Source organism: Poromitra crassiceps, assembly GCF_964638095.1.
Source record: "Poromitra crassiceps genome assembly, chromosome: 2".
NCBI lineage: Eukaryota > Metazoa > Chordata > Actinopteri > Beryciformes > Melamphaidae > Poromitra > Poromitra crassiceps.
In genome coordinates this window covers 3,971,062-3,996,455 of record NC_139624.1, presented here as the reverse complement: position 1 = coordinate 3,996,455, position 25,394 = coordinate 3,971,062, and the positions used below count along the sequence as shown (strand labels likewise).

The following is a 25,394-nucleotide window of genomic DNA, read 5'->3' as shown; positions in this document are numbered from 1 at the left end:
CCCATTTTAAATAGCCTATCAATGTTATTTTCCCCATTATCAATTAGATGAGAATTGGCAGATAGCCTATTGGAAATTATCCTACATTACTTCAATTGATCAAGCCAGAGGTAGGGCTGGGCAATATCACTAATCACTATTAGCCTATATGAGACTATGAAGATGACAGAAACATTATTTTGGGGATATAACAAAATTAGTGTAACAAATTACTGCTGCTAGGGCACAAGACATAGTAACACGGAAATGATTAGTTTTGGATTAGGCTGCTTTCGTGTAACTGAGCCCAACACTGCTGTTTTTTATTATCCCCAACTGCATAAAAAAACAAACAGTGCGAGCTTCTACTGCTGGCCCCCTTCCTCCAAAACTAGTCCGGTACTGCCATCATGTGGATCTTTTCTGTATTTCACCAACATCATGACCCATTCTCCACCAAGAAGTGACATGGGGCATTTTAAATCTGAGAGTAAAAGAAAATAAAAAACTAAAACTAACATGTTAAATTGATCTAGGTCGATATATTTATTTTCTATTAAAAATAATAGATTGTTAGTTGCTTTTGTGAGTTGATAACCGATTGTGTTGGGCATATGATATTGTCTCACATCAATCGCAGGCCCCTGAATTTAAATTAAATGATATCGTGGAAGACTTTGTGATATCAGCAAATAGTGTATCATTGCCCAAAGAATAATATCGTATCGTGATTAAACGTGTGATTTACACCCTTATCAATAAAGCAACTCTGCACTACACAAGCGCGTACAATTTGATCAAAAAGTTTTATTCCATGGTCAAAACATTCCTGTCACACACACCTCAACTCTTACTTTCACAATTGGTGAAATCCCATAGAATATAATGCATGTGAAGAAGAAAAAACAATCATCCAAAAAGTGATGTACTGTAAGCACATAGTGATTGGCTTTTGCAGTTCATTCAAAAAAAGGGGAGAAAGGGAATGTGTTACCAAATGCCTCGAGATCGAAACAGTTCTACCTCCCAGATAGAAACAGTCGATGCAGTTTTTTCGAGGAAAATAAAGTCTTGATAAAGTCTTAATAAAGTCTTAAAGGCAATCTGGAGAGAGCGAGAGCGTCTCTGATCGGGTCGGACCGAGCGAATCGTCCATGCGCTCCAGTTTTCATGACGATTGTTCGAGCTGCGTCTGAAGGCATCGGCGGCTGTGGTAGTCGACTCCGACTAGTTTGGGACTGAGACTGGTTTTGGGACTGGTGAGATCCTCAGCACTCCTCTTTGATGTAGATTTGTTCATCTGTGTCGGACTCCAGGTTCTCCAGCCGCTCCGTCTGGCCATTCATGATCTCGTCCGGGGTTTTCATAAACCTGGAACAAGACAAGGGAAGCGGTTTGGTCATGACTTGTGAGTGTGAATCCTAGAACCAGAGGTATTGGCCAAGTCGACTTCGCTCCAGGCTCAAGTCGTCTCAAGTCTTGCGGCACAAGTCTCAAGTCAAGTCCCACGTCTAAATGATGTAGATCAGTGGTTCTCAAATGGGGGTCCTTGAGGGGTTTCCAGGGGGTCCCCAGCCAAAAGAAGGGTAATTTATTTTCGCTATAATTCCATGCAAGTAACACAATGACTATTTTGGTCATGGGTTTTATACACTTTCTGTAATAAGCATCAATCCTATTATCATACGGGGGACCATGGGACAAAATCCTATCAAATGGGGGTCCGTGGTCAAATCTTTGTCAGTTTAAGGGTCCTTCATGTGAACAAATTTGAGAACCACTAGGCTAGATGACCAACTCAAGTCCAACCCAAGTCCATATCATTAAAGAACTGCACCGAAAAACAATGCAGATTTATATTGCACATAATCTCACACTTATCCGCCAACTGTAAACAGTTTTGCACACATTAATTTAGTTTGACAGTTATTGATCGTTGATTTGAGTGAAGTTGTGGACCAGTGATGTCGTTTTGCACAAACCGAGCATGGCGATAGTTCTGGCAGGTTACGAAGTCAACCTCAGCACACAACCCAGCCCACATCAGCTGATTCCCTTCTAGGCTTTCAATTGGCAAATCTCACACAGGGCGCCCTATTTAAAGCTGTGTCTGACTTAAACAAAGTAATTTCTGTTGTCATTGTTGCTTGCTCTGTTCTGTACTTGGGGGTCTTTGCTGATGCTCTTCCTGCCTCAGGGTTTCACTATTCTGTGGGGAGAATAGTGAAGGTGGCTTCAAAAATAGCCGGAACCCAGTTCAGAAGCCTGGACCAGATCTGTAATAAACAGGTGCTGAAAAAAGCTGAGTCCATCCGATCAGATGATGCCCACCCTCTGAGGTTCGAATATGAGCTGCTTCCTTCCGGGCTCCGCCTTCGTGCCCCCATAGTTAAAAAGAACAGGTACAGAAATTCCTTTGTGCCTGTCTCTATCAGAGCGTTGAACGCTGCTGGGGTACAAATGTAATGTCTCCCCATCTGCCGTTGCTGTTATTTTGTTATTTATTTATTTTATCCTTTTATTCTTTTATTCTTTTATCTTTATTTATTCTTAGGGGTACAATACAGTATATCTGTATTATATACTTTGTCTGCCCTTCGGTCTGGACTGAGGTTTTTTCTCTTGTGCTTTAATACAATGATACATTGTAGCTCTTTCTTGTGATATAAATGTGCTGCTGTGAGCGAACTGCACTTTGCTACTATGCACTTTATATCTCTACTGTGCACTTTAGATCGTTGCTACTGTTGTCATTTGCACTTTAACTATTGTGTTGCACTTTAAACTGCTGCTCTAGACTGTTTTTACAATGTTCTTTTTGTCTTATTTGTTTTTATGTATGTACTTCGTACTACGCTTTCTGCAATCCAATTTGCCCTTTTGGGACACTTAATAAATCTTGAATCTTGAATCTTGAATCTTGAATGTACACATGGAAGGGCAGGGAGTTCCCAGAACAGAGCCATACCACCAAAAATAAATATTGCATAATGGTAGCTAATAAGTTTTTACTATAGTGGTCCTGACAGAAATCACATCACTGGTCCACAACTTAACTCAAATCAACTCTCAGTCAAACTAAACGGAATGTCGACAAAACTGTTTAGAGGTTTTGGATATGTGTGAGATTATATGCAACATAAATCAGCGTTGTTTTTCAGCAGAGTGTCCCTTTAATGTCAAGTCTCTAGTGATGCGTGGGTCGGGGTTTTTTAACGCCCGCACCAACCCAACCCGTCATTGGAGCTAGTCCGCACCGCCCGGCCCATTAAAATATGTGAAAATGCCGAACCCAACCCAACCCAGCAGCCCGCAAACGGCCAATTTAATATAATATTTCTCCCGACTCAAGATGAGCGCAGCAGAGCTCTCCAAGGTGTCCAAACTCTGTCTCTCCGCTACATCTCTCTTTCTCTCTCTCACACACAGACACAGTGTTGGGCACTGATTACTAAAAAAGTAATATATTACATATTACTCGTTACTATTTTCAAAAGTAATATTATTACTTTACTTATTACTCCATGCCAAAAGTAATTCGTTACATACTCGTTATATTACTTTTTTCACTGCAGCGATTTTGTGTCTAAAAGGCAGGAGGTAACACAGGTGCACCAAGATGTTAATTAGGGCTTCCAACTTCCAGTCCATTTAGGTGTTCCAGTGCTGGAGCCCTAATTAGTTAGTTGGTTGCACCTGTGTATACTCTGTCTTCTAGACACAAATGGCCGTTGTGAAAAAGGCCCATGGCGTTTTTCTCATCAAAATGCAGACTTTGCGTGCGAATGTGTGAACTAGGTCTATTATGTGCTGTTCCATTTAAACTAATGGCTTTGCCAGAGCACAGCTTCCTACAGAGATGCTTGATGAAGAGCACACCTGGCTCAAAGTGATGACAAGATGCAATCTTTTAAACAGCTTCTGTTTTATAGAATGCAGTATGCACTGCCAATGCAAACTCAATACGTATAGGCTACATCTTTGCTTAACAAGTTTGTGTCACAAATAACGTTAGCTCTGCAACATTAACATTAACCTGACAATAATAACAGCAATGTTTGATGTCCACCAGCTTGTGAGTTTTTACGTTATCTCTGTATTTTAACAGTTTTCCGGTTTCTGTTGTGCTGTCCTCTCGTCTTGTAACGTTAACGTTAGGAAGTTTGAGCTCGTGTTTTTCACAGTGGAAAGAGTGTTAGTAGCCTACCTGTCCTGGACACCATTTACATTTGACTTTGATGTTCGTGTCACCTTTCTTCCCGACAAAAACAAAGTCATGGGAACATCCAGCAATGGATTTTCCTCCTCGGCTCAGCAGGGCAGAGAGGGTGCTCTGAATGTGCTCTGCGGTGACGTCACCTTGTTTTGGGAGCGTTAAAAGCCATGCTGCTTGCAGCCATGCAGCTATTATTATCGGTCTTTCTTCAATTAATCCAAGGTCTTCAAATGGAGGTAGCAGGTAGAGGCAGGCTACAGAAACACTTCTTATTCTTTCCCATTTCTTTTAATTACCTCATGCTCTCAATTGGTCACGTACTCAGCTTGCAGTAAAGTTGACAAATAGATCAGTCGAGTCCACACAGAAAATCTGCGGTGGCATTCGTTTTATGGACACTTCAAATAATAATTACAGCGAATAATCTTTCGAAAATGTTTGTTTTTAGAGTACATAGGCTACCTCATTTGAAGCATTTCTTTACTCCACCATGTAGGCTATAAAGTGCAGCAGGTGCAGACGGCTTCAGACTCGCTGTCTGATTGTGTGTAGCCTACGTGTGTGAGAATTCACGTCTTAATAAAGGGTTACTCTGCGTGTTTCACTGCTCTAACTAAATAATTTAATAATGTTGCTTTGTCACGTTCTGAGTCTGCCCCGCCCACACCCGCAATATTTTCATAATTTGCCAACCCACACCGCCTGCGGGGCGTATGTAGAACGGCAAGTCAAGTCAGAACAAATCCAGAGTCCAGTATCAATTTAATATCTTAAAGGGACAGCTCACTTGTACGGCTATTTATCCATCTACATCGTTTTGTGTTAGTTGCCTGAGTTTTGGAGATATTGGGCCTAGAGATGTCTGCCTTCTCTCCAATACAATGGAACTGGATGGCACTTGGCTTGTGGTGCTCAAAACAGCAAAAACATACATTTGAAAAACTCAACAGCAATATCGCTTTCCAGAAACCATGACCTGGATATTTAAGATAATCCACAAACAGTTTCTGTAGGAACTATTTTCTTTAGACCGAGCTACACCCACTAGCTGCTACTGTAGCTTGTTCCTACATGAAGCTGCTCACAACTAGGTCTGTGGATTATCTTGGGTAACCGGGTCATTATTTCTGGAAAGAGACATTGCTGTTGAGTTTTTCAAATGTATGTTTTTGCATTTTGAGCACCACAAGCCGAGTGCCATCCAGTTCCATTGTATTGGAGAAAAGGCAGAAACTCTGCAGCCGATATCTCCAAAACTCAGGCAACTCACACAAAACGATATAGATGGATAAATAGCACTGCAGGTGAGAAGAAAAATATGTCATTTGGATTTTAGGGTGAGCTGTTCCTTTAAAGAAAAGTAAATATCACGACTTTTTGAAACATAGTAACATACATAGTGTAAACATAGTCAGTGTTTCAGGGGGAGTTTTAGCGGGCGTACCTGAACAGAAGTCTCTGACCCGGCTCTTTCCTGATAATGTTCAGTTTGTAGTAGTGTCTCAGTGCTCGCGACATCTTCTCGTACGTCATGTTGGTCCTGTTCTGTGAGAGGGAAAACAACAACAATGCCATTAAGACACACTTTATAATACTGAGATATATATACTGTATCGTGTATCGCCATTCAGTGTAGAGATATGAGTTTTGGTCCATATCACCCAGCACTAGTTGAAGGACAGTTCTCAACAGAAAGTGTGTGTGGTTACCTTGTGGTTGCCCCAGAGCCTGGCCAGGCCGTTGGGGTCCATGATGCGGAAGACTTTGCTCTCTGGATCCTCCCAGCGGATGTAGTTCTCGTACCGGCTGTCTGACAGGAGCTGGTAGACGTAATCCCACAGCAGCCTGCAGTCTGCCAGACAGCAAATCAGATACGTTTGTCACTAGTGATCGGTTCAGATGCATCGGTCCCTATAGTGATCGTTTCAGATACATCGGTCCCTATAGTGATCGCTTCAGATATGTCGTCACTAGTGATTGGTTCAGATACATCGTCCCTATAGTGATCGCTTCAGATACAGTATGTCGTCACTAGTGATTGGTTCAGATACATCGTCCCTATAGTGATCGCTTCAGATACGCTGGTCACTATATCGGCTCAGATATGTCGATCACTAGTGATTGGTCCAGATATGTCTGTCACTAGTGATCAGTTCAGATACATTGGTCACTAGTGATCAGTTCAGATACGTCGGTCACTATATCAGAATCACTTTTTCAGATACATCGTGATCAGTTCACGTAGTGATCAGTTGAGATACGATACGATATTTTAACAATATTTTTTTGTGATCGATTTGTAAGTTGAGGGGGCCTCCACGCTAATTTGAGTAATTTCACCATTGTCATCCTCCGTGTCTGTAACGTCCCTCGTCTGTTCAAACAAAGCAATGAAAAGGAGAGCGAGCATGCAATCAGATGCAGATCAGTGCCACCATGTTCATCTTCTTTTTCTCGCGATATGAGATTTCATCTCAACGATACATATTGTCACCTTTTGATATCGCGATATATTGTGGGACGATATATTGTGACATCCCTAGTCACTAGTGATCAGTTCAGATATGTTGGTCACTAGCGATTGGTTCAGATACATCGGTCACTAGCGATTGGTTCAGATACATCGGTCACTAGTGATCAGCTCAGATACATCGGTCACTAGTGATCAGCTCAGATATGTCGGTCACTAGTGATTGGTTCAGATATGTTGCTCATCAGTCATGATCAGTTCACATAGTGATCAGTTCAGATACATCGTCACCAGTGATTAGTACGATCCCCGTCCCTATCATCCCTAGTGATTAGTTCAGATACGCCAGTCACTATAGTGATCGGTTTAGATACGTCAGTCACTAGTGATTGGTTCAGATACATTGGTCAGTTTGAGGAAAAAAGTGAGAAGACTTCTAAGATTAAAGTCAGAATTCTCAGATTAAAGTCAGAATTCTGAGAAAAATGTCAGCATTGTGATTTTAATGTCAGAATTCTGAGAAAAAAGGCAGAATTCTGAGATTGAAGTCAAAATTCTCAGATTAAAGTCATAATTCTAAGGGGGAAAATCAGCATACTGTCCTGTTCATTGACAATAATAATCCAATTGATAATGATCCAAAAATATGCAATCTCAAGGGCGTAGGTTTGATTTGCAAAGTGTTGGGAACATTTGCAGGGGGTCCAGAGACCCCCTAGGGGGTCTCCTTATACAGTATATTCTGGATGCAGAATTCAGTCAATTCTCTCTCACTCTTAATTAAGAACATTCACATATCCAAAAACAAAGACTGAACCGACATATATCTTTGGAGGACTCTCTCTCTCCATTTATTTAATGACCAAACACCCGTTTGAAAATGGCCATTCAAATTTTTTCCGTCACCAAAATTTTGCCTAACTTTTGGTAGGTTGAGATGGTTGGTACCAATCGATTCCTTAGGTTTTCTAGTTTCATAAGAAGCATCATGCTAGCTGTAAAAATGAGCCCGCCACAGCCTCCAAAAGACAGTAATATCAATCGCGGATTGTGGTGGGGACAATTTGAGCTCCTCAGAAAAGTGCCAAAAGTGCCACCCTAAACCTCGCCCATGGATCTCAGTGATGTAAGTTGCATGTTGTGCGTCCTGCTCTCTGACACATGTCTATTCAGTCAAAATTAGCATTGGCATTTATTATAGGCGAGGCTAAACCATCAGACTCACAGTTAAGCAACAGTTCTATGAAGAATTTATTGTCATCTCTTCTTTCCACCAAATAATAGAAAACTATCAATAGTGGTATCGATACAAACTCGGATTGGTAAGCTCGAAGGTCTCGAAAATGGTATCAATATAAATACTTCATCTTCTTCTGTGGTGTTTTATGGCAGTTGGCATCCTTTATGTTGCATTACCGCCTCATTCTGGATTTATCCATCCACTGTTTCGCTACATTCTGTCCCTGTGTCACCGATCCTATCGCTATAAATAACGATCCCCGTACCCATCATCGATGATGTCACTAATGATGTCACTGATGATATTACTGATGTTGTATCGACATTTTAATATCTGGGGACCCTAGATTTTTGTGATGTCAAAGTGGGATCACAAGCCAAAAAAGGTTGTGAACCCCTCCCTGCACTAGTGATTGGTTCAGATACATTAGTCATCGGTTGTTCAGGACTAAAGCTTACCTGCTATCCTCCCGATGGGCATGGCGTGCTCCTCTGGAGGGGAGACGGGCATGATGACGTGGTTCCTGTAGAGCGCCTCATCTGGCTGGAGCAGGTGCTGCTGGGGCAGGACCAGCTGGTGGTGTGGGTGGGCCTTCCCCTCGCCGCGCCCGTTCTCCAGCGGTGCCTGGGCGCCCGTCACCCCCCGGCCGTGCCTGAAGTCCCCAGCCCCACCTGTGCCCCCCCGGCCCGGGCTGAGCAGCAGGGGATGCATGATGGCACTGGGCATCAGCTGGATGACACGTGGGGGGATGGGCTCCTGGGGGTGGGAGAAGATATCGATATATACTGTTCCTGTAGATATTGTGATACTTCGTCTTGTGATATGTTATCAATAGAGTAACAAGCCAATCCCGAAGTCCCTGCACTTCCTGGTTCCCTGGTTTCCAGGTTTTTGCATGGGAATTTTGGTTAAATCTCTGAAGGTCTGTGGTTAACAAAAGTTTATGAAACTGCGGCCTTTGTGCTCAGCAAGATAATCTTCACAAATGACGACCATGTTTATGATTTTAGAATCGTTTACTGAAAATCGCGATTTTAAAATATCGCATTTATGCTTCAAAAGTCATCAAAATGACTTTGAACAGCGATATCGATACCAATACCGAAACTTGGAAAAGTTGTTGAATGGAGCTTTTTATTTATTTTTATTTTTCTGTCAACTTAACACGTTGACTGCCACTGACGTATATATACGTCAAAAAAAAAAAAAAAAAATGACGGTGCTACGTGGATCAATGCCCCCCGCGTCTCCTATGGAGATATTGGAAGTATTGAATGTGTATAATCTATTTTACCGACCAGCTAGGTGGCGACGGTCCTCTCCCGACAGAGATAAAGTCAACCAAAAGCAGCCGCCTCCCGCGGCTGCTTCCTCCATTCTCAAGGAAATGGCTTGGCGATTTTACAGTCAGAAACGAACGAGCCTCATTCTCATACTGTAGGCGGGGACGCTTTCGCGCTGCTGCGGTGGGGGGTTCCAGAAATGGACTGTGTGGGCAGCATAAAGCCTAGAGTCGCACGGGGCTTCATCGGGGCTCTCAAACCCAAGAGACGAGTGAGACCTATCCACACTCGCTGCCAGGGAGGGAGGCTGCTCAAACTCGCTGCCAGGGAGGGAGGCTGATCAAACTCCCAGCAGCAGAGCACTCGCTTGTGACAAACGCAGGCTGAAAGCCACTAGACACGCCCACGGAGGGAGGAGTTGAAGGAGAGGGCGTTCGGAACTATATTGTTTGGATGTCTGATCTCTCACTGATGCCAAAAATAAATGGTTAAAGTGACTGTTCTGCCTGTTTGATTGAATTTCACAAAACTGCGATTATCTCAGCTTTCACTCTCAGACGCTAAAACCATGCTGTACTCAACGGCTAATATCTACATAACTACTAACTCTACAAACTAACTCTTTTAGACAGAGAAAGCACACATTCTATTAGTACTTTTGTGAACTTTGTGTTGACAAACTCCAAGCAGAAAATAATCCTCGGCTCTTGTAAAATGAGCCAGAATCCTCAAAAAAACGGCTTGGCAAAAGCTACCTACAGCAAAAAAAAAACGGCTGGCAGTCAATGTGTTAAGTAGCACAAATTGAACGGATCTGAGTGAGCCATAGCTGTATCCCTCCTTTAAGCATTTTAACTCCAGATCTGTTCTGATTTCTGGTAGTTTGGCGTCTTGCCAGCTTATGGCTATTTTACATTGAAATGATGGCACACGTGGACAAGTGTGTGTGTGTGTGTGTGTGTGTGTGTGTGTGTGTGTGTGTGTGTGTGTGTGTGCGTGCGTGCGTGCGTGCGTGCGTGCGTGCGTGCGTGCGTGCGTGCGTGTGAGAGTTAAAGAGGCTAAGCTAAAGGCACTATGCTGCACTTTGTTTCTCAGGAGTCAAATAGTGTGAAACTGAGTGAATTACCGTAAATTCCGGACTATAAGCCGCGGCTTTTTTCCCGTTTTTTGGCCCCTGCGGCTTATATAACGGTGCGTCTTATCTATGGATTTTTTCAGAAAAAAAAAAAAAAATACAAATAAAATCTCTCTTTTTTAGCACTCTTTCTAACGATAAATCCACTTCTGTTTTAATTTCCTCTCTTGCCCTCTTTTCACCACACCGCGGACACTGTGTGCACTGTAAAAATAAACAACGGTGGTGTTGTGTTATGTTGTTTTGTTGAAATGTTACGGTAATACGGTAAATGGGAGCTTCCTCAAACAGCCATCTGTTTCCCGACAATCCCCTCTGTGCGTGACCACTTACATATGGTAATTACGGTAAGCAAACGGCCACTCGGCCATCAACTCCCTCCCCCGACTACCAGGAGAAAATCACAAACTTCGGCGAATTCACACAAAGGAAGATCAAGGAATATTCCATCGAACCGGAGCAGATCATAAATATGGATGAAGTGCCTTTGACGTTCGACCTGCCACTCACTCGGACTGTTAACAAGAAGCGCCCTGGAGGATTCTTTCACCAAAAAAAAGCTTTGCTCGTTCTCGACAGCATGAGAACGAGCAGTAGAAGCAACACTCTCACTTACCATGGGGAAGGTACGACGCAGCTTTCAAGTTGAAAGCAGTCAATCTCGCATTAAAAGAGGGAAACAGAGCAGCCGCGCGTAACCTGGGCATCGATGAGTCAATGGTGAGGCGTTGGACGGTGCAGCAGGAGGAACTGTCTCAGCACGGAATATTATAGGAGTGTGAAAACATCCACAATCACCAACGGGTTCCAAAACGCTGGACTGCTGCGGGATGAAGAGGATGATGCCGCCACAGCTGGCGCTGAGGGCCGTCAGAGGCTTCAGAGGCTGTTCGATGCCGACAGTGACAAAGAGGAGTTCGTTGGTTTTGAGTGACAATGAAGGAGAGAGGAGAGTGGTTGACGAAGCCACCCTGAACCTGTTCGTTTCCGACACTGAAGATGAGGACTTTGGTGGTTTCAGTACGCAGGAAGAAGAGGAAGACGAGGATTAGTGACTTGACTTCTCTGGTTACAGGTTTGCTGCACATATAGCCTATTGTTGTGTGATTTTGTCTGGGGATTAGTGACCTGACTTTTGTTTTGTTTTGTTGAAATGTTAATAAATGGGAGCTTCCCCAATCAGCCATCTCTTTCCCGACATTCCTCTCTGTGCACGAACCCTTTCATATGGTAATTAAACATCAAAACACCCGCGGCTTATAGACCGGTGCGGCTTATAGAAGAAAAAAATAGTCAATTTTGGTCCCGCGGCTTATAGACCGGTGCGTCTTATAGTCCGGAATTTACGGTATACACAATTCCTGCTTTTTGCCTTTTTATGTCTCTTTTTTCTTCTTCAGTTACACAGATATCGTGATGTTACTGTAATGTCTTGTCTTGCAATGGATCGCATATCACAGAATCACTATTGTGATACCATCGTTATCGTAGGCAATGTATCGTGATAGTATCGTATAGGGAGGTAACAATACATCGCGAGACAGTTAAAAATCGATACAAATGTGTGAAGATTCAAATCGAATGCAAATTAATCACGATGATTTTTTTCAGTTTTCCTTTTACAAAGAAAAGGAAATGTTCATTCATTACAAAGTTTGTGTTTTCCAGTTATGTGCTCAGTTAAGAACTGGTACCCTACCACTGGCAATTGAGGTAGGTAGATATAAATGTATTCCTGAAGAGTTGCGTTTGTGTGTTTTCTGTGATCTTGGTGTTGTGGAGGATGAACTTCACTTTGTGTTTCATTGTCCCATATACAATGATTTGAGAAATCCTTTATTTGAGAAAATCCAGTTGAAGAATCCTGATTTGTTTTGGCTGTCAGAAGGTCATATGTTGAGTTGGCTTTTTGATAAGGACATTTTTGTTTTAGCCAGATTTATAGAAAATGCCTGGCGACTAAGACAGGGAACATTGTACCCAGTATAATTGTATCTCCTGGAAAGTGAATGTTTCATTGAAATGCCTTTTTTTTTCTTGATTCTGTACAAATGTATATTATGATTGGTTGTGTGGCCATCTTGGCTATTGTAAATATGATATAGTGTCTTGTAAGCCCATATGGGCTGGGCACATTATGGTGCATGACACTTAAATAAAAATATCAATCAATCAATCAATCAATCAATCAAATATACCCTACCTCAGTAAAACCTAAACAAAAAGGGGTTCTTTAATTTGATAAAAAAAAGATGAGTTGTGTATTTTGTCTAATAAATAATTAAGGGGAATCTTTTTCAGTCATAAATTGTCTGCAATCTAATTTTGTAAAAAAAAAAAAGTCGTATTGTGAACTCAATATTGTGAATTGTATTGAATTGTGAGCTGAGTGTATTGTTAAATCCCTAGTATCGTATTGTGACCTACCTGTCCTCCGGGGCTGCCGGGGCAGGGTGCCTCTCGCATGGCCGCGATGTGGCAGTGTCCGTTGGGGGCGTTGGGGGACACAGAAAGGGGGTACATGTCATCAGGCAAGTGGTGGTTTGAGTCGGGCAGCTGGGAGGCCACCTGCATGAGGTCCTCGCCCGGCCGGGCGTGGCCGGGCTCTGCGGGGGAGCGCCGGGGGCCTGGCTGGTGTGGCGAGCGCGAGCGGTGCCGCAGCTCGATGGTCGGCGGGTGTAGGGGGAGGGACTCTGTACCACGTGGGGCGCGTCGTACCGTTTCTGACAGGACACAGAACACACGCCATGTTATTATACATATATATAAAATAAATCATTAATAATTAAATATACAACTTTTTATACATTGAAACAATAAAACAATTGGATATGTTCTACATGATCAAGAGTGTGAAATTGACTTTTCATGTCGTAGACGTTTTGGGACAAAACTATTTCCTGTGGTCTTGTGGGCGGGGCCAGCTCACCGCTGGTTGTGGCTACCAAGTTGCGGCTAGCGGCAGCGGAGCATGAAGTCACATCAACAACAACAAGCAAACAGTAGTAGGTGTATTTCTAGTAGTATTGTAGCATTCGAGCAAAATTCGATCCGGCGATCTCTCAAACTCCAGGCATCCGCCATATCAGTCGGCTAAAGGGTCAGACCTGCTAGTCAAGCGGACATGTTGGAGCCGAGTGTTACAGTCGTCTGGGTCTTTCTAGGGGCACGGCCATGTGCGCCAGGAGCGGCGGCTCAACTGGGGGACTTCTGCAACCTCTGCGCACCACAGACTGAGAACGCCCCCTCGAGGTATAATAATAATAATGATAATTGATTGGATTTATATAGCGCCTTTCTAGATATTCAAAGCGCTTCACATATCAGGGGAGGGAGGGGAGGGAACTCAACTCATCCACCACCGATGTGTAGCACCCACCTGGGTGATGCACGGCAGCTAGTTTGCGCCAGAACGCTCAGCACACATTAGCTCTCACGGTGGAGAGTTGAGGACTGAATGTGCCAATTAAGTAATGAGGGATGATTAGGTGGCCATGATTGAAGGAAGGCCTGTTTGGGAATTGAGCCAGGGCACCGGGGTTACACCCCTACTCTTGTGAAGAGTGCCGATGGGATCTTTAATGACCACAGAGAGTCAAGACCTCGGTTTAACGTCTCACCCGAAGGACGGTGCTCACTCCCAGGAGAGAGTCCCTGTCTCTGCCCTGGTATGATGCTATGCATCCCATGCCCTCATCCTGGGGCATCTCTGAGGAGCTGGAGTGGGCAATCCCACCGCTGCCACCAATGTAGGCCTCGAGCGGGATTCGATCCGGCGATCTCTCACACTCCAGGCATCCGCCATATCCAGTCAGCTAAAGGGCCAGGCCTGCCAGCCAAGCGGGCATGTTGGAGCCGAGTGTTACAGCATTAAGTATATTTTAGTTGTGGTGTTTTGTGTGTTGCTTGATTGTATATGCATACATGCAGGTACAGTTATCTCAACATAATCAATATGCTGTGCTCTTCTGTGGAGGGTTGTGGGGTAGGGGGACCGCAGGTGCCCAGCCGCGGGTGCTCACCCCTATGCTTGGGTGACCAAGCATATAGGCAAATACAGGTGGAGTCTGTTTTTGCCCTTTGTCATATCTCTTTCTCATGTCGCCTATCCAATGGAGCAGAAATGCCACAAATAAAAGAATCTTAAAAACATAATAACAATATCAGCTTTAAAAACAGAGTTCACAGAGAGCTTTGACAGTCAAAATAAAAGCAGAATACTCAAAAAGAAAAGACAAGAAGTGAATGAGAGCAACAATGACAACACGGAATGAAGTGATGAGTGACTTGAGGGAGACTTGAAATAATTTGCTGCCATCACCCAAAAAAAGTAGCACATTATTTGTCCAAGTGCCATTGCTGTTATTCACCTAACTGTGTTGTGATTTGTCACATAGACAGTGTACTTTTAACACACAGGAACAACCACTAGGTGTCAGTGTAGTCTAATAGAAAATCATCCTGCTCATGTAATTTAAGTCTGAGGCTAAATATCTTTGTTTTGGTGTGGAAGAAGCATCTTAAACCTAATGGTACACTGCTGTCAACTCTGCTCCAGTCCCGAGTCTTTAGGCACAAGTCTCATATCAAGTCCATGTCATTAATGTCTCAATGTCTCCAAGTCAAGTCAGAACAAAGTCCAGTATCAATTTAATATAAGGAAAACTAAATATTGAGGTATTTTCAATGCAATAATGGTTTGAGTCAGAGCATCACAAGTGTGATTTTATAATGCGTTTCAACTTCAATAAATTCATTCCATACAAATTCAGAAAACAGAATTTAAATTCAGTCGTCTGCTGGAACAAATCTCATCACTTTCGATCTAAGTAATTTACACAAACACAAGATCTCAATTCAAGACTTTAGAAACCTTTTCAAGTCATCAACATCAAGTCAGTCAATTCCCAAGTCACCAGAACCCAAGTCAAGTCTCGTCTCAAGTCTGCTCTTCATGCATATTGACACTTTCATATTGTTAAAGAGCATGGTGCAGGTTGGAGACCTCATTGCATTAATATATGTGGGAGGGGTATATAGCCACTGTTCCTGAAATGGATGTCAGGCCCAGCAGAACGTCCAGCAACAAGTCATGTCACATGTGTTGAATGCCCACTAAGAATGCCACCTTTTCCTCTCACTCACTCACTCACTGACACACACACACACACACACACACACACACACACACACACGCACACGCACACGCACACACACACAGTATATTTAAGCAATAGGTCACGACAGCTCGTGGTATATGTTTATTATACCACACCTAAGGGTGCTACGCAGTGTGGTATAATAAACATATATCACGGTCTGAAGTGATCTATTGCTTTTATAAAATGGTTACCAAGTACTGTATGGCAATATGAAAATTATTATTATTATTATTATTATTATTATTATTATTATTATTATATTTAAATGTCTTAAATCAGTGTTTGGACCTGAGCCCTCTTGCTCAGGTCCAAACAGCTCACGTTCTATCAACTCTCCCATAATGAGAGCGAAGAAATAAGGCTGAATAAAGTTCACACAGTGTTCAGGGCAGTGAGTGGCTCTAACTGTGGTATATTTACTGTGGTATATGCTAAATATACCACAGCTGTGAGCCAATCAGATTGCTTGATTTGAGAGAGCCGTCTTATAAATATAGTATATATATAGTGTGTGTGTGTGTGTGTGTGTGTGTGTGTGTGTGTGTGTGTGTGTGTGTGTGTGTGTATGTATGTATATATATATATATATATATATATATATATTTATATATATATATATATATATATCGTAATTCTTCCAATAAGCACCTGTACTCTAATTGCCGCCGGGTCTTCCCTTTACCGCCGGGTCCAAATTGATTTAGCATAATAAGCGCCTGACTCATTTTGCCGCCGGGGCGTTTATTAGAATAAATACGGTTTTTTGTACTGTATGTTTTTCTGTTGACTAAATTCAGTCACTTACGGTAATGACGTTGTTTTGGAGGAAGTCATGCGGAAGTTTCTCCTCCTGTCAGTCAGTTTTATATTTTATTTATACAAGCTGTAACCGACATGTTTCAAGTATGCATACCGCATTGTTTAATGGTACAGATTCCTGTAGGCAACGTGCTGGCGATGCCGTCTAACCGAGAGCGGTGGGCAACTTACGCTAATGTAGCATAATGTTACAGTTGTGCCTTGTAAAAGTGCATTTCTCTCAGCGGAACAGCGATCATAAATGCAGTATGGATTATACCCATTATACTGGACATGTATTGGAAACTTGGCGTCTACCTACCGGTATTTGGTAAGTCTGCTTGTTTTGTCTAGTGCTGCAGTGCTGTTTGGTTAGCTTGGTACTGTAGCTACGTTAGCGTGCCTTCTATGTTGCTTTGCTGGGAGTATCTGGCAAGCGAGACTAATAACGTTGCTATGACTTCTTTCCAATGAAACACAAACAGCTGAATGTGTGAGCGGTAGGCTAATGTTACTTGTTTAAAATATGGTATGGCTGTTTGGCAGAGGGAGAAGAGGAGAGCAATGAACTGATACCGTAAGGTAGTTGGATGATGATGATGACGATGAAGATGAAGGCTATCAGTTGTTTTCGTTCATTCCAGTCCATTGTACAATACTAGGCATGTTCAAAACTGCCTGTACCTACCCTCTTGTGTGTACTAAGTACTATCTCACTGGTTGAGATTCTTGATAACTTCAATTCGACAATTCTGAAAACTATTGATAGTGTGGCGCCTGTTAGATTAAAATTGCTGTCTGGCAAAATTAAAGCACCCTGGCGAAATTCTGCATCTGTTAGATGCAAAAAGAAAGATTGCAGGAAAGCTGAGCGTAAATGGCAGAAAACTAATCTTCACATTCACTATGATATTTACAAAGAAAGCCTTCACTCCTACAACCTCGAACTGAAAAGGTCGAGACAATCGTTCTTTTCCGAGATAATTAACAAAAATGATAAATTTGTCCCAGTTCAGCGTTATCGACCACGACATCTTAGAGAAAACTGTGCAAGGCCTTAAATCATCTTCGTGCTGTCTCGATACCCTTCCAACAAGCTTTTTAAAAAGCGTTTATAACTGTCTGTCGTCGGACCTATTGCAAATAGTTAATAGATCCCTTGTGACCGGCACTTTTCCTGAGTCCCTGAAAACTGCAGTTATTAAACCCCTACTAAAAAAGCGCAGCCTTGATGCATCGGTAATCAGTAACTACAGACCAATATCTAATCTCCCCTTTATAGCCAAAATAATTGAAAAGGTTGTTTACCTACAACTCAATAGATTCCTAACCTCAAATGATCTCCTAGATAAACTCCAATCAGGCTTTCGCCCCCATCACAGCACTGAAACCGCGCTTACTAAAGTCATAAATGACATCAGAATGAACACAGACTCAGGCAAAAATTCGATTCTAGTGCTACTGGATCTTAGCGCTGCATTTGACACTGTTGACCACTCAATTTTATTGGACAGACTGGAAAACTGGGTTGGGCTATCGGGTACGGTCCTCCAGTGGTTCAAGTCCTATCTTCAAGACAGGAAGTACTTCGTCTCCATTGGCAATTACACATCTGACCTAACTAGGATGACCTGTGGGGTGCCTCAAGGATCCATTATGGGGCCCGTTCTCTTCAACCTTTATATGCTCCCTCTAGGCCTAATTATGCAAAAAAACAAAGTAGCCTATCATAACTATGCAGACGACACTCAGTTGTATATAACTCTTTCCTCAGCTGACTATGCCCCCATAGAATCATTGTGCCAGTGCATTGATCAAATAAATAACTGGATGTGCCAGAATTTCCTACAGCTAAACAAAGACAAAACTGAGGTCATCGTGTTTGGCCCCAAAGAACAAAGGCTTAAAATCACTGCATGCCTTGAGTCTCGATCCCTGAAGCCTAAGGATCAAGTCAAAAATCTTGGAGTTATTATTGATTCCGATCTCAACTTTAACTCCCACATTAAGTCAATTAGAAAATCTGCTTTTTATCATCTTAAAAATATAGCAAGAATTAGGGGATACATGTCCAGACAGGATCTAGAAAAACTAATTCACGCCTTCATTTATAGTAGGTTAGACTACTGCAATAGCCTTTTTTCTGGTCTCTCCAAAAAAGAACTTAGGCAACTTCAACTCATTCAGAATGCTGCTGCTAGAGTACTAACGAAGACTAAGAAAGCTGATCATATCACTCCAGTTCTTAAGTCCTTACATTGGTTGCCAGTGTGTCAGAGAATAGATTTTAAAATACTGTTATTAGTCTATAAATCACTCAATGGCCTAGGCCCAAAATACATAGCTGAATTGCTCCCACGCTACGAACCATCTAGAACTCTTAGGTCAACAGGGTCCAGCTTATTAACTGTCCCTAGGATCAAATCAAATCACGGGAAGGCTGCATTTACCCACTATGCTTCTGCTAGCTGGAACAAATTGCCTGAAGACCTCAGATCTGCCCCAACCTTACTTACTTTTAAAAATAGACTAAAGACTTTTATGTTTACCGTCGCCTTTAACTGCTGACAGCTACTATGCAAACCCAATGAGTCCTCTATAAGTTTTAGCTCTTTCTGCCTATTGCACTTTTTTATACTCTTTTTTTTTTAAAGTTTTGTTGTGATGCTTTTAAATGTCCATTTTATTTCTTCTTTTGGTTTATTTTCCTGTAAAACACTTTTTATACTCTTTTTTTTAAGTTTTGTTGTGATGCTTTTAAATGTCCGTTTTACTCTCTTCTTTTATTTTATTTTCCTGTCAACCATTTTATGTGAAGCACTTTGAATTGCCTCTGTGTATGAAATGTGCTATACAAATAAACTTGACTTGACTTGACTTGACTTGACTTAAACTGCCTGTACCTACCCTCTTGTGTGTACTAAGTACTATCTCACTGGTTTAAACTGCCTGTACCTACCCTCTTGTGTGTACTAAGTACTATCTCACTTGTTTAAATAAGCAATTTGATACTTTCCATTTTTGCTGAGCAGGCATTTCTGTTAAAAAAATAATAATCGCCTGGCTCAATTATGTCAAAATGAAAATAACCGCCTGACTCTAATTGCTGCCTGGTGTTCCTTTTACCGCCCGGGTCCAAATTGATTTAGCATAATAAGCGCCCGGGCTCTTATTGGCAGAATTACGGTATATATATATATATATATATATATATATATATATATATATATATATATATATATATATATATATACTGTATATATACATACGTATATACAGTACATATTATGTGTATATATATATATATATATATATATATATATATATATATATATATATATATATATATATATATATATATGTAAGGGATAATGTATTGTGAGCCGGTGATTACTGGCGAAATAATGACCGACAGGTGAATGATTGAGCCCGACGCGCAGCGGAGGGCTTAATCAGTCACCTGAAGGTCATTATTTCCAGTAATCACCGGCTCATTATACATTATCCCGCTTAGAACACGGCCTACAACTAAATTATTTCAGTAATCTGACAAAAATAATTATTCAAATAGATTTCGTAATTGGCACACAAGACACCACAGCTGCAACTGGTTGGCCTAATTAGTAGTGTCTGCAGACAAAATGCTCTTATCAACTGATTAATCCAGGTGTGGCAGAGCAGCGGTCGGTTGTCGAGAAATAATGACCGGTGAATCTTGTTGATTGACCAATCAGAATCGAGTATTCAAGAGAGCCGTGTTCTAAATATATATATATAATTAATGTAAATTCATAAAGACAAAAAGATTCAGCCTGCACCATGCTGTTTAAGTGTCACTTCCTACAGTTTGACTCTGCTTCCTTCATTCACAGCAGGTGGATTGTAAAAAAAAACATGTTTTCTAATTCCTGTCTATAAACTGTCTCTCAAAACAAGGAGGCGGGCGTACGAGCCGTTATCGGCCGGTCGATCACTTCCCCTGCAGTAAAGCCTGGGGCAGATAAGCATTTCCTTGTGGAACAGGTTCTAACTGTCAACATGTGGAGTGCAGCTCACTCCATTCTTGCTGTGTCACATTTCTGCAGCTCAGAGCCAGGAAACGCTCTCAGGTATTTTCACTGGGCGTCAAGGTGACTTCCCTGATGAGAGGGACAGCGTGAGGAATGTTGAGGAGACAAGCGCGACCTGCATGATCTACTGACAAGACAGACGTGCACTCCGCGCCCTTTGATGTCTTTCACAACAAACGCACAAAAAGATACGAGTTGATTCTCCACACCACCGCGCCCATCCTGACAAGCCATTATTCTACTACTGTAGTAAAGAGAGTAAGCTGCACTCTTAATTCCAAACTCTGGAATCAAAGACTGCATTCCCGCATCTTCTTACACATCAAATTCAAGGACTTTCCAGGCCAGATTCCCTCAAATTCAAGGCCCCAGCACGGCATAGTTTGAGACATGGATGAAGGTTAATTACTGTTACAACACAAAATGTTTATTTTGAGAACTAGCAGCTTTACAAGAAGCTCACAGACAACTTTCCGCCCCCTGGATTTTTGTCCCCAATTGTACTCAGCCAATTCCCCCTGCTGTCCCGGTCATTACTCCACCCCCTCTGCCGATCTGGGGAGAGTTGTAGATTAGCACATGCTTCCTCTGATACATGTGCAGTCGCCAGCTGCTTCTTTACACCTGACAACGAGGAAGAGTTTCACCGGCAGGACGTAGCGTGTAGGAGGATCACGCTATCCACCCCCCCCCCAGTTCCCCTCCCCCCGAACAGACGGACCAGAGGAGGCGCTAGTGCAGGGACCAGGACTCATACCCCACCTGCAGACACGGCCAATTGTGTCTGTAGGAATGTCTGACTAAGCCGGAAGTACCGCTGCCACGAATTGAACCCTCTCTGTGGTTGTAGGAGAGTGCTTTGACCTCTACACTATCCAGACGCCCCAAGAGAGAGAGGCTTGAATGCATGAATACTTAACATTCGACAGAATGTAACCTATTCACTAAATAATAACTTAAATTTCTATTCTGGCACAAATATATAAATTCAAGCACTTTCAATGACCCATTGTCTATTTATGTCTATTTTCAAAAACTTTCAAGACCTTGATTCTTTTTCTCAAATTCCCAAACTTTCAAGGATTTCAAGGAACCATGGTCACCCTGCATCCAGACCTACCTTCCAGTTTGAGGTGCTGCAGCGATGTGGAGCTCTCGGGCTGCAGGGAGTGGAAGGAGTTCCGGTCTGGGAAGTAGGCAGCGGAGGGATACGAGACGTGATGGGGCTTCCTCTGCTTCAGGATGTGCTGCAGCAGCTCGTACAGGACGTCCCCTACACAGACACACAGAGGTCAGAGGTCACCGCACGCACAGCTCCCGGTAGCATTTAACCCCACCAGGGAAGAAGAGGGAAATAAGCATGGGTGTCACAGTCAGGTTCAACCACCAAAGACCTGAACTGCTCTGTAGTTTCCAGACAGCAGGGAAACACTGGGAGATCTGAACATATCGACCAATTTAGAGTGGACGTCACTGGTTTACGTCACTGCAGTTGCGCGCGCGTTGTGGTAGCATTGTGGTAGCATTGTGGTAGCATCAGGTGGTAGCATCAGGTCACACTTGAAAATGAGACCTCGGTCTCAACGTGTTTTTACCTGTTTAAATAAAGGTTAAATAAAATAAAAATAAAAAGCATTGTGGTAGCATTGTGGTAGCAGAAAATCAGAGAAGCAAGTGAAACAAGTGAAACCGAAACTAGAGAGATCGCCGGAATACGGGAAAAAGACGTCTTGTGCCGTATAGACGCTGGGCTTTCCCACTAGGAATATGACGATGTCCGACACTGCAACTTTGGCGATGTAGTTGGATCGTAGACCCATCCTGACAGTCAGTACGGCTCAGGAAACCTCACCCCATTGAAAGTGTTAGCTTATTTGTTAGATGACCTGTCTGTTCCTGGCATTGGCAAACATTTAAAATAGGTGGAAAAGGCATCCGGATATTCCATATTTCTATGACAGCTGAACCGCTAGCTGTCACTTTCTGCAACCAGTTTGGCTCCACCCACAAAACACATAATCACTGTTTGCAAACATAGAAGAGGTCTATACAGAAAATACTGTCTATACACACAACCTGTCAGTCTGGACTAGTCTGGGATGGGGATCATTCATTTTTATTGATACCACTGGATACCATTTTGGAGGCTGCTTAAAGGAGAATTTCGGTTTTTTACACCACGGTCCTCATTTCCAGTTTAGAATATGATGTTTTACTCACCGAAATACTTTCGCTTCATTTGGAGGCCCACGGAAGATTTTGAGCTCCGAGTAGTCTCCTCAAACAGGCTATAACGAGAGCCTGCGGCGAGTGCGGGGCATGCTGCACACACTCTGTAAATGACACTTTTTCGGTCACATCGCGGTTCATTATGGTTGTAAATATAATTATTTAGCTAATAGCTAGAAGCTAAGCTAACAACAACAAAAGAGTCGGCTCCGAGGTGTCCACCCGCTATGCCGACCACCCGCAATGCCGACCTTAGGTTTAGGCGTGGGGGGGGGGAGAGGTTAGGTTTTGGGTTAGGGTCTGGGGGAGGTTAGGTTTAGGCGTGGGGGTGGGAGAGGTTAGGTTTTGGGTTAGGGTCTGGGGGAGGTTAGGTTTAGGCATGGGGGCTGGGAGAGGGGAGGTCGGAACAGCGAGAGGTCGGAACAGCGACATGGAACCGGCTCCGATCTGCCCCGGATGCGGTTACAGTGCTCATCTTCTTCTTCTGTGGTTTCTCTGAAGAAGTGTGGTAAGAAGAGAAACCACAGAAGAAGATGAACACTGTAACCCCATCCGGGGCAGATCTACGTTGACTGTTGTGTTGGTGTTAGCTTAGCTTCTAGCTATTAGCTAAATAATTATATTTACAACCATAATGAACCGCGATGTGACCGAAAAAGTGTCATTTACAGAGTGTGTGCAGCATGCCCCGCACTCGCCGCAGGCTCTCGTTATAGCCTGTTTGAGGAGACTACTCGGAGCTCAAAATCTTCCGTGGGCATCCAAATGAAGCGAAACTATTTCGGTGAGTAAAACATCATATTCTAAACTGGAAATGAGGACCGTGGTGTAAAAAACCGAAATTCTCCTTTAATGATCGGAGTCTTCTTTATCAATACTTGTATTATTTGGTGGAAAGACCAGACGACAATAAATTCTTAACAGAACAGTGGGCTGTACCACGAATGTTGTATAAGAAGATCCAGGATCTGTCCCTTGATCTGGTTTGGCTAAACCAGATAATTGCCATCAAGCTGGATTGTAGTTAACTCGTACTATGAAGGTAGATCGCCACTCGTTAAGTGGAAGCAGGTTTTTCTAATCAAGCTGAGAGCTCGTGCACATGAAAATGCCCGTGCACAGAAGCTCGTGCCCGCAAAAGAGGCGTGGTTTTTAACAACTGCCAATCACAATGCAATATGGACTGCTCCAACTTCTACAGTGCCAGACACGCCTATTTCCTCATTCATTCAAAGCGCAATTCGTGAAGCTTTACTACTGTATGTCAGAATAAAAATCTGCGTTGGATATTATATTAGTCTGTTCCCGAATGACTGTCTAAAGTTACCACTTTTATTCACATCAGTACTTTCTTTGAAGAGCGGTTTCTGCCTCCATGTAAGCTATCTACAGCAGCTCAATTCACCCTCTCAATAAACTCAATATAACCTGCATGTCTATTTCCAAAATCCGTAGGAGTTTTTAGACCATTCAGGCTCAATGAATAATAATGATCTCATGATGTGTTTGGTCGCACTGATGGAATAATTCCTATAGGCTAATCAATAAAAAAATAATGATAATAAAATTAAAAAAGACTGCTGAACTGAATCGACACAGTACGTGCGGGCATAGATTTCATCTATAAAAAATAGCCTATTTTCTGCTCACATATAGGCTATTGGCAGCAGAGTCACATATCTCCATATTTCATACAATGACTATGCTGGAAATAATATGAAGTTCAATCACATCATACAGGCCAAAAGCAACACAGTTGCAGCTGCAAAATGCAGGAGTAGCCTAGATATGAATCATCTGTGTGCAGGCGATCCCATATTAAATTGCTTAGATAGTAGTAGGCTATTCTGACATATATGACCATGTCCAACCCAACGTTAGACTCAGCTCCATTGTGCACACGGCACCGTGCGCTTTGGAGACGTTTATGTAACCTTTTTATGCCGGTTTAGTGATATTTCTCCACTCACCATTCAGCTGCAATCGATCGGCGGGGTCAAACAACGTATCTACTTGAGAGCACAAAAATTAATATATAAAAACATATTCCAAAGTGGTAAGTAGGGCTTAATTTAAATGTAGCCTGCAACAAGTGCAAGGCTAATCAGTCCTCGATTAATTCAACAGGAGCCATTTTTTTCTTTTTTCTTTTTCTTTTCTTTTGAATGCAATGTATTTTTCATATGGGGACCATATGAATGGCGACTCGCTGTTTCCAGAGAGCTGATTGGTAAGCAGGTGGGTCTTTCATGGGTTTTGATCTTATCCTCTGAACTTAACCTGCTACAAAGCAGGTTAGCCGTAGAACATAAGTTGCTATGGTGATCTATCTCGATGAGAAGTTAACTAGCGTTGTGGTACGGCAAACCTAGGGTTAAACCTGAAGTTACCTCGCTAAGCCACTAATCTTGCTTCGTGGTACACCCAGCTGGTTTTGCTTTTATTGCTTAACTGTGAATCTGTGAGTGTTTGATTTCTGAACAGAATTTAATTTCCCTAGCCTGGTGACGCAATTCAATTCATTTACTGTATGTTTTGGCATACATTGGCAGACAATTCAACTGAACTGAAATTTTTTACTACAAGCTGGCCCTGCAGCTCGCATTCGCAGCTCGGCCGCTGTGCTAAAATACAACAAAATTGTTTTTATGAGTAATTTATGTGATACTGTTGACACAAAACAAAACAAATTGTATACCTCTAAAGTCATTTGGTTACCAGGTGTCCATTTGGAGTCTCCAAATGGCTTTTTGGAAATGCGCCTATGTATTACCCTATAAAAAACAATGCCAAATACTCTTGTTTTGGTATT

General features: G+C 42.5%; 1 protein-coding gene across 3 annotated transcripts in view; it reads right to left on the bottom strand.

The window, feature by feature from the left end:
* Positions 1-766: 766 nt before the first annotated feature.
* etv6 (ETS variant transcription factor 6) overlaps positions 767-25,394 on the bottom strand; it is an 82,460-nt gene continuing 57,832 nt past the window's right edge. For all 3 annotated transcript variants that reach the window (XM_083632098.1, XM_083632099.1, XM_083632100.1), the window contains exons 4-9: positions 21,474-21,626; positions 12,751-13,046; positions 8,364-8,661; positions 5,905-6,047; positions 5,640-5,740; positions 767-1,350 (exon numbers count right to left, since the gene is read on the bottom strand). In XM_083632098.1, the coding sequence (XP_083488224.1) occupies positions 1,248-1,350; positions 5,640-5,740; positions 5,905-6,047; positions 8,364-8,661; positions 12,751-13,046; positions 21,474-21,626 (1,094 nt within the window). In that variant the 3' untranslated portion in view covers positions 767-1,247. The remainder of the gene's footprint in view (positions 1,351-5,639; positions 5,741-5,904; positions 6,048-8,363; positions 8,662-12,750; positions 13,047-21,473; positions 21,627-25,394) is intronic.